The sequence below is a fragment of the Morus notabilis genome, unplaced genomic scaffold (assembly GCF_000414095.1).
Source record: "Morus notabilis unplaced genomic scaffold, ASM41409v2 Scaffold2243, whole genome shotgun sequence".
NCBI lineage: Eukaryota > Viridiplantae > Streptophyta > Magnoliopsida > Rosales > Moraceae > Morus > Morus notabilis.
In genome coordinates, this window is record NW_010360063.1 from 48,540 (window position 1) to 57,364 (window position 8,825).

The 8,825-nt window shown below is 31.1% G+C and overlaps 1 protein-coding gene across 1 annotated transcript; it reads right to left on the reverse strand.

The window, feature by feature from the left end:
* Nucleotides 1-5,242: 5,242 nt before the first annotated feature.
* LOC21411392 (major allergen Pru av 1) lies at nucleotides 5,243-6,510 on the reverse strand. The gene is made up of 2 exons (XM_024164096.1): nucleotides 6,232-6,510; nucleotides 5,243-5,759 (listed from the first exon to the last, which is right to left on the reverse strand). Exons 1-2 carry the CDS (start codon nucleotides 6,413-6,415, stop codon nucleotides 5,470-5,472), a joined length of 474 nt encoding a protein of 157 aa, XP_024019864.1. The 5' UTR covers nucleotides 6,416-6,510; the 3' UTR covers nucleotides 5,243-5,469.
* Between the last annotated feature and the right edge of the window lie 2,315 nt (nucleotides 6,511-8,825).

An 8,825-nucleotide genomic window follows, 5' to 3' on the forward strand; every position in this document is an offset into this window, starting at 1 on the left:
CTTTTCTTTTTTTATTTTGGATATAATATTTGAAAAACGTTTTTTATTTTTTATTTTATATCTTTTCAAAAGTCTTATTTCCCGGTGATTATTTTATAACTCACATGCCCCACAACTTATGCACTCGTCACATGTGGTCTTCCTCTAATAGCTAAGGGAACCTTCTGGATAAAACATCCTTGATGATGGACACAATTTGAGGCTTTGCATGATATATATATATATATATATATATATATTATTGAAAGGTAATTAGGAAAGTGCTTTAAGATTAATAATCTTCCACTTCAGCCAAGGGACGTCATAATGTTTCTAAAACCTTTTATGTCATGCATACTTATTCCTCAAATAAAAACGGAGAAGTAGAAATTAACACTTAATGAACCTCTCCATTAAGAAATCTATAAACAACGAATATGGAAATCAGTAATAAAAAAAAATCACAACGACAACAGTTGAGAAAGGACTCTAAGAAGTGAACGACAAAAAAAAAGCGTCATACAACAAAAAAAGATTAGGGGTGTACATAAACCTGAACAACCCGCAAACCCAACCCAACCCGAACAAGGCAACTTATAACATTATTTTTTATTTTTTGGCCTACTAAATGTTTGGTCTGAGGTGTTTGGAACGGTTTGTGGGTTGAGCCTATAATAACCCGCACCCCTAATCCAACCCGCACAAACATGCCTGATAAGGAGCCTATGAGTGTGGACTGATAGGGATGGTTGTTGTTGCGGTGCTTGCTTTGGATGAATTTGAATTAAGCCTCTAATTTATGTTTGCTTTATGTTTGATGTTGGATGGACTACTTTGCTTCATGTTTGATGTTGGATTGAATTTTGAATTACTATTTATTTGATGATGAACTAAGCAGTATTATTTCTTTTTGATGATGAACTTTGAATTTTAGAGTTATGTTTGATTATCAGTATTATTTTTATTTGATGATCATTATTATTTGATGATGAACTTTGAATGTTGGAGTTATTATTTCTATTTGATGATGAACTTTGAATGTTGGATTGAACTTTGGTTTTTTGAATGATGAACCCGACCACTCAACCCACCCTGCCCTATCCCAACCCAACCCAAACATCATTGAGTTATGAAAATTTTCTAATATTGTTGGGGCTAAATATGTACAACCCACACCCTTTGGGGCGTGACAAGAAAAATCCCTACCCCGCACCAACCCAACCCATATACAACACTAAAAAAGATTGAACGACTGGCCAAAAAATCAAAACGACATCAAAACAGAGAATGTTGAAAGACCACAAAGTAAAGTCTGAAAACGACAATATGCGATGAACGGCTAAAAAAGAATGAAACGGCTCTTAAAGTAGAAAACGACAGAAAATAATAAAGGGATAGAAAACCAAATATATAAAATGCATTTTCAATTATCCAAATATATATTATGGTTAAAGCCCAAGTCAACGTGTATAGTCTAAATGATGATCAGTCATAAATTTTTTCTCTAGAATTCGATGGGTGATTATAGAAGTTAGAAATGGCTGTCCAAATCAATTTATGTAGCCAACTTTGGCTATATATGTCAATTTATGTAACTTCAACCGACTTTCTTCCTCTAAGTTATATCGTCATGAAAGGCCAGCAAAATATTAAATATTACTTCCCCCAATCTCCACGTTTAGTTGACTTTGAAAAAGTAGTTTTTATTTATTTATTTATTTTATTTATTTTTGCTCAAATGACTTTGAAAAAAGTAGTTTTAACAGTAGTTGTGGGAGTCCATATAAACTTGTGAATACTACGTTCACCAACTTGTGGGACTATCAATGGACAAAATAAAAGTCGGATATGTGTCTATTTTGTATGATATCTACGGATAAAAATGAATTATGAGATAAATATATATGAACAGTTTCCTTGGAGTTTACCGTTTTGTTTGTTTGCTCTTTTACTTCTCCATAATGACAGTTGCCTTTGTGACAAGGACATGAGATATATTTGAAGACAAATCTAATTAATCAACCAAAGTGCAAATTGTAGACGTGTAAAAAATGTGGAATTATTAGTTTAAAGAAGTAAAAAGATTACGTAATACATCCCTATATATCCCAGGTTCGCCAGCTTAAAAATTGACTAGGGGTGATTTACAAATGTCCTCATTTATATGTGAAGGCCAGTTATTTGGCGAATTTTGCTTTTAAATTTTGGTCATATGCTAAGTCCATTTCAAAGCTTCAAACTACCGTTTGGTTCGCTGATTCGAGTTAAGATGTGATTTTATGTGAAAACTTTTTACTGTAGTAAAAAAGTTAGATGTGACTGTTTTTAAGAGTTTTTTACTGTAACAAAACTCGAATTTTAAACTCGAATCGGTGAAATGAACGAGACATTTAATTAAGAAAGATGTAAGAAAAACTAACCAAGATGGGGATAAAACATTGGCAAATCACAAATACTATTTATATTACTAATGAAAGATAAAATGGTTATTGACAAGAATGATTCATAATTTTTTTAAAAAGTGACAGTTTAATTTTATTTATTTTTTTGATAAATCAACCCTTAACGACTTTAAATAGTTAAAATTTAATAATTTCTGTTAAGATATGTCCGAAAACTATCGACCCATCCCACGTGACCAGGATGTTGGGGTATATGTGTAAAAACACACGTTGCTCGAATTGGCGCTGAGAGAGAGAGAGAGAGAGCCATGGGAAGAAATTCCCTTTTCTTTCTCGTTCTAACAACGCTTGCCATTACTTACACCCTTCAGTTCCAAGCTCACGCAGCTCCTCCAGGTGCCCGAAAACTTTTGATTTGAATATTTTTGATCTCTTTGGATTGTGGGTTGTTCTTAGGCATGTTTTGTCTTCTTTGATTCTTTTCATGGTTCGTTTGCTGTTTATGTTGATTCTGAGAAAAAATGAGAAAAGAAAAATCATTTCTGGTTTTCTTATTTGGGTTTCTCTGAATTTTTTAGTTGGTGGGTTTTTTTGGTTTTGGTTTTGGCACTTATAATATTTGGGTTTTTTTATGAGTTTCTCAATTCGGATCTGGTGTTGAGCATTTGACCGGTGGTGGTCTTGAGAGAGAGCGAGTTTCTTGGTTTTTTTCTTTTTTTTTTTTTTGTATTGAAGAGATGAAGTTCTTCTATTGCAGAAGATGAAGTTCTTGTATTGTTTATGGGTTTCTAGGTTGTATTGTTTCTGGTTTTTATGTTACTAGTCATCCTTCTATTTGATGTTTCTGGGTTTTTTTTGTGTCGAAGAAGATGAAGTTCTTGTTGTTGAAAGGATGAAAGAAAAGTTCTACAGGGCAATTTCATCTTTCCACTAATAATTTGGGTCACGTGGGTAGTCATATGCATTGGGCGATCCATAAAATTGGTCGATTTGTAAAAAAAAAAAAAATTAAGATTAAACTGTCACTTTTTAAAAAAGTTAGGATCATTCTTGTCAATAACCCAAGATAAAATGTTTTCTCAAACATTTCAGCACAAACCGGACTAACAACACCACACTCTTTAATTATTGGCAAGCCTGCAAGCCACACCCTTTAACTTATACAGAAAAAAAAAAGTAATTTGACAAGAATTTAACAGATTTAGTTGTAAGCATCGGGGTTTGCGTTCAAGTAGCCTTCGGCGAGCTTGAACCGACCAGTGGCCTTTTCTTTTCCTTCCTTAGCCTTTGCTTCATCGACCTGGGCATCTCCGACGGTGTGGAACATGGTAGTAACCTTAATGATGCTTCCTCCATTTGGGGATGCAACGAACTTGGTCTCGTGAGAGATTTTCTCAACTTCGGCAGACAAAACTTCTCCTTCGATCAAGCTATGGCTGTAGCTAAAGTTGTTGTGGTCAATTGAATCAAGCTTCTGCTTCACATACTTGCCTGCAAATGAAATTAGTATATACATAATTTATTAAAATTCCGTTTACTACTTAAATTATTAACTTTTAGTTAGATAATTAAATAATTAGTTAATTAATTACTAATGTTTATTTAATAATCTATATCATATCATCAATTTTTTGGTAATTAGTCTTTTTACAATGATTAATTACTAATTATCAATTATTAATTATTATTGATTTGTATATTACATATTGATAATTATAATTTAATATTAAGTATTAATTGAGTAATTACTATTTATTTTTTATTTATCAACTATTTACTTATTAATAGATTATAATTAACATAATATATGATTGATATATTAATTATTAATTATTTATTTAATAACCTATTATTACTTGTTTTATTGTTAATATGTTATATAATTAATTTTTGGCAATTAATCTTTAATTAAATAATTAATTACTATATTATTTATTATTTTATAAATAACATTTTAAACTTAATAGTAATAAATTAATATTTAATTAATAATTAAGTAATTACTATCTGTTTATTAGTTAAACGAGATATCTATTTATAAATTATTAATTAATATATAATATAATTAGTAATTAATAATTAATTATTTAATATAATTTTATTGGTAAGTACTAAAAAATGAAAACGGAAAAGAAAAAATAACTTTTCTTTATTATACTATTTTATTATTATTATTATTATTTTCTTTACTTGTTCATGAACATATGCCTTTAGAATAAGGATAAGTATTGTATAGACAGATGCTACTTATAATGCAAAATGCAAATCTTAGACGAGTAAAAATGTCAAATTATATTAGGTACTGTGTAGAAATATAAATTCAACAATTATGTAATACTTCCCTATTCATTGTACTGTCAGCTTCTTTTACAGGCTTTACTTTTAAAAGGACCGTTGAATATTCTTGAAAACGATTCCTTCATAGTTAACGCCTTTGTTATTTAAGTAAGTTTATAAATTTATGAAAAAATTACTGAATTTACTGTCAGAGTATATGAATTTAAATTTTTATTATTTTATTTTTAGTTAATATAATTATTTAATTAAAAAATATATCAAATAAAAGTAAGAGATAAAAATTTAAATTCTTACATTTTAAAAGGTATTTTTATCTTCTTTTTCTTAAATTTATTAGGATCGAGATCACAAACGTCCTCATAATTTGCAAGTCATGAGTTCTTTGGCGAATTTATTTGCTTCCAAATTTTTCTCATATATGGCAAAGATTTTCCTGAGTGCAGTAATTTCAAAAGCTTCAAAAAATGGTGCAGTAATTCAGGATATGATACCATACGTATTGGCTAGAAATTTTAAAAGATGCAGCAAAACTAAACCAAGATATGGCGATTAACACACAGATCAAGCACAAGTAACATTTTAGTACAAGATATTTTTTTCACTCTTTTATTTATAGTAAGATAAAATGCTTTTGAAATTTTCAATACAAACGGGAATATCACAACTCCGCAATCTTATTGGCAAGCCCCTATAGGAAGTCTGGAAAACAAAACAACATAAACGCCACACACCATTTTGCTAGATTACAGCGAAAACTAATTTGACAAATTATATGGTTCAACAGATCGATTTAGTTGTAAGCGTCGGGGTTCGCCTGGAGGTAGCCTTCGATGAGCTTGAACAGACCGGTGGCCTTTTCCTTTCCTTCCTTAGCCTTCGCTTCATCGACGTGGGCACCTCCGACGGTGTGGAAATTGGTAGTGACCTTAATGATAGTTCCTCCATTTGGGGATGCCACAAATTTTGTCACATGAGAAATTTTCTCAAGCTCGGCAGACAAAACATCTCCTTCGATCACGCTGTGGCCGTAGCTGAAGTTGTCGTGGTCAATTGAATCAAGCCTCTGCTTCACGTACTTGCCTGCAAATGAAATTTCACAAGAAAAATTATAATTTGGTTCAAATTTTGTATAGATATTACCATCTTTAATGTACTTTTAATAAGAGGGAAGATGTGAAAAATTATAATTTGGTTCAAAATTTGTATATGTATTACCATCTTTAATGTACTTTTAATAAGAGGCATTCTAGGTGGAGTGTAAGTAAACACATAAACATAATAAAAAAAGAAATTATTCTCATATTTTCTTTCGATCGAAGATATGTAAAATATGTAATCAAAATTTTAGGGCCCGTTTAATTCGCTAATTTGAGTTTTTAATTCGAGTTGAGATGTGACTTTATGTGAGAATTTTTACTGTAGTAAAAAAATTAAATGTGACTGTTTTCGAGAGATTTTTACTGTAGTAAAACTCAAATTCTAAAATCGAATCGGTGAAATGAACGGGCCTTAATACACACAATCATGGAGATAAAAAAAAAGGTTCACTTACCATCGGGAAAGGTGATCTTCTTGACGGTTCCGGGCCCTCCGTTTCCTTCGACGGTCTCTGCACTTTTAGCAGCTTGGGGAGCAATTTTTGGAAAAAGGTTGTCGGCATCAAGGACGGAGGCCTTGAACAACCTAGAAGGGGCAATGGTGGAGGAGAACTCGTCGTTGTAAGTGAAAACACCCATGATGATTTTGAGGGTTTTTTGAAAGGGATCAAAGAGTAAAAGATAAGGAAGGCTGTTTTGAGCTTTGAGTTGTTTTGTGATGAAGATATGTGCACATAGAGGTGCTATTTATAGGCAAGGGCTGCAGGTTGCCCCTCTATAATGAATCCACTGTTTATTAGACTTGTACATGGGTGAGAAAACTTGTGTTATTTTTGTCCTTGCAAATTTCAACGAGTAACATTTTAGTCAAAGAAGGCGCGCCCCTGAGTTGGTGTTCTATTTGGAAAATTATATAAAAAAAAAAGGTTCTTAGATTCTAGATGATGTGACGGTGTGCCAAACTTATCCTACATGTATGAGAAATTCCCAATTCTCCGGAAGATCAGAAAATTAAAACTATTGGTAGTTTTTTATTTTTCAGCTGTTAAATTTATATTAAAAATTATTTATTTTGTATATTTTTTATTCTGATTTAATTTTAATCAAATTTAATAGTCAAAAAATTGATCCTACCAATACGGCTAACCAGAGAAACTCCCAAGGTTTATATGCATGAAGCTAAAAACAAAAATAAAACAGAAAGTAAACTAAAAGCAAAAATAAAACGGAAAGTTGTATTAAAATAAAATTAGAGACTTTTTTCGGTACGCTAATATATCAATATGTTAAATTTTTTGTCCGTTAGATCTGTATAAAATCACGTAAAAGTTAAAAAATACGCAGATTCAACAGTTAAAAAAACGTAACCTACCGGTACGCCTAACGTATCAGAGAATTTCCCAAAAAGTTATCCATGACTAATTGGTAATTTTTTTTTGGCTTACTATTTAACTCTTTTGCCGACTGATCAAATTCTTACTATCACAAATCTCCTTTGACACTGTTCTAGATATGAGGAATGAGTCCATAATTTTTTTTTTTTTTAATTTTTATTGATGTTCTCAGGAGATGAGAAGTTGCAACCATTTTTCAGAAGATAGTTTGTCAAAACATAATAAACTATCCAAGCATTACATAATAGACCAGTTTTGATTAATGGATATTTTATTTCATATACAGATAAATATAATAATTCCGTCTAATTTAATTCATATAAATCCTCAAAGAAACTGTTAATTTATAAAATGGAACTCTGGTAAAAGTTATTTGCCCCCCTGTTTTTTTCTTTTGTTGAGAAGAGTTTGTTTGTTTTGTCTGCGTTTGTTTTTTTTCCTTTTTATTCTTTAATTTGATAATTTCAAGTTTTGAAGATTGACTTCTAAAAATGCCACCCAGTCAGAAATCAACAATATTTTTTTTAGAATCACAAATCAACAATATTTAATTTACTAGATTATGCCCGACATGCCCGACAACTTCACACTTGTTACTTGTCCTCTGCCCCTAACTAGGCACGTTTTCTATAAAAAATTTCTTGATGAAAAGTAATTACAAAAGTACTCTCATATTAAGAAAATTTTCACTTCAGCCAAGGCACCCAATAATGTTCTTATTAATATGGCCTCGTTTGAAAACTGGTTTCGTTTTTTATTTTTTTAACAAAAAAAAGTATTTATTTATTTTAAAAAAACATGTTTGATAACTATTCTTAGTAACTAGTAAATACCGTTTGTTTGTTTTTTTTGGTTAAAAATAAAAAAAACACATTTGGTAACAATAATGTTGTTATTACTATGTTTCTAAGAAGCAAGACCTGTAGAAATTACCAATTTTATATGAAACCTCTCCATTTAGAAGTCTTTACCGATGAAAGTACTTTGCACTTTCGTTCATCTAAATAGTTAAAACCTAGCATGGTAAACAAATCCTAATTAGTTATACAAAATTTCCTCCTAGAATTCAAAGATTTTGGTGTTTTTCAATTACAAGCTTATTCAAATTACATATCAATTACACAAACTTTTCTCTCAGCATTCTCCATATATAATTTTAACCTTCTAGTAGTAGACCTAAAGTCTAGTCAAGGGCTCAAGTCATCTATTTTGCCGACAAATTTGGACTATTTTTTTTTTGTTTTTTGTTTCTTAGCCAAGATCTTGAAGTTGGTCGTAAATCAAGGCAGATGCACCTGTTGTTTTTATTTTCTAATGATTACTTTTTCGATAAGAATGTTATTAGTAGTGTTTTTTAAAGCTAAGCGCAGCTTCTTAGCAGCCGATATGGAAATTAATAATATTGCAACAAGTGGGGTAGTGTTTGTTGGATAACGAAATATAAAAATAGGTTCTCTCTATTCCGAGTACCGGACTCGAAGGGCAACTATGTTACAGATGGTAATATTTGGAGGAGTTGCTATCATAATGACATTTGTTGGATGACCCATTGAAAGAGAAAGTTTTAAATCACGACACCCTGGAGTTGAGTGCAAGATGGTGTCAGGTGGGAAGCGTATAGAGATGCAACAATAGGCCGGGGTCCGTGGGCTGGC

Excerpts from the sequence above, each read along its gene's own strand:
- LOC21411392 (XM_024164096.1), bottom strand. The coding sequence starts at position 6,415 with ATGGGTGTTTTCACTTACAACGACGAGTTCTCCTCCACCATTGCCCCT. Across the intron at positions 5,760-6,231 it reads GAAGATCACCTTTCCCGATG|GCAAGTACGTGAAGCAGAGG; the intron begins GTAAGTGAACCT and ends TTTCATTTGCAG.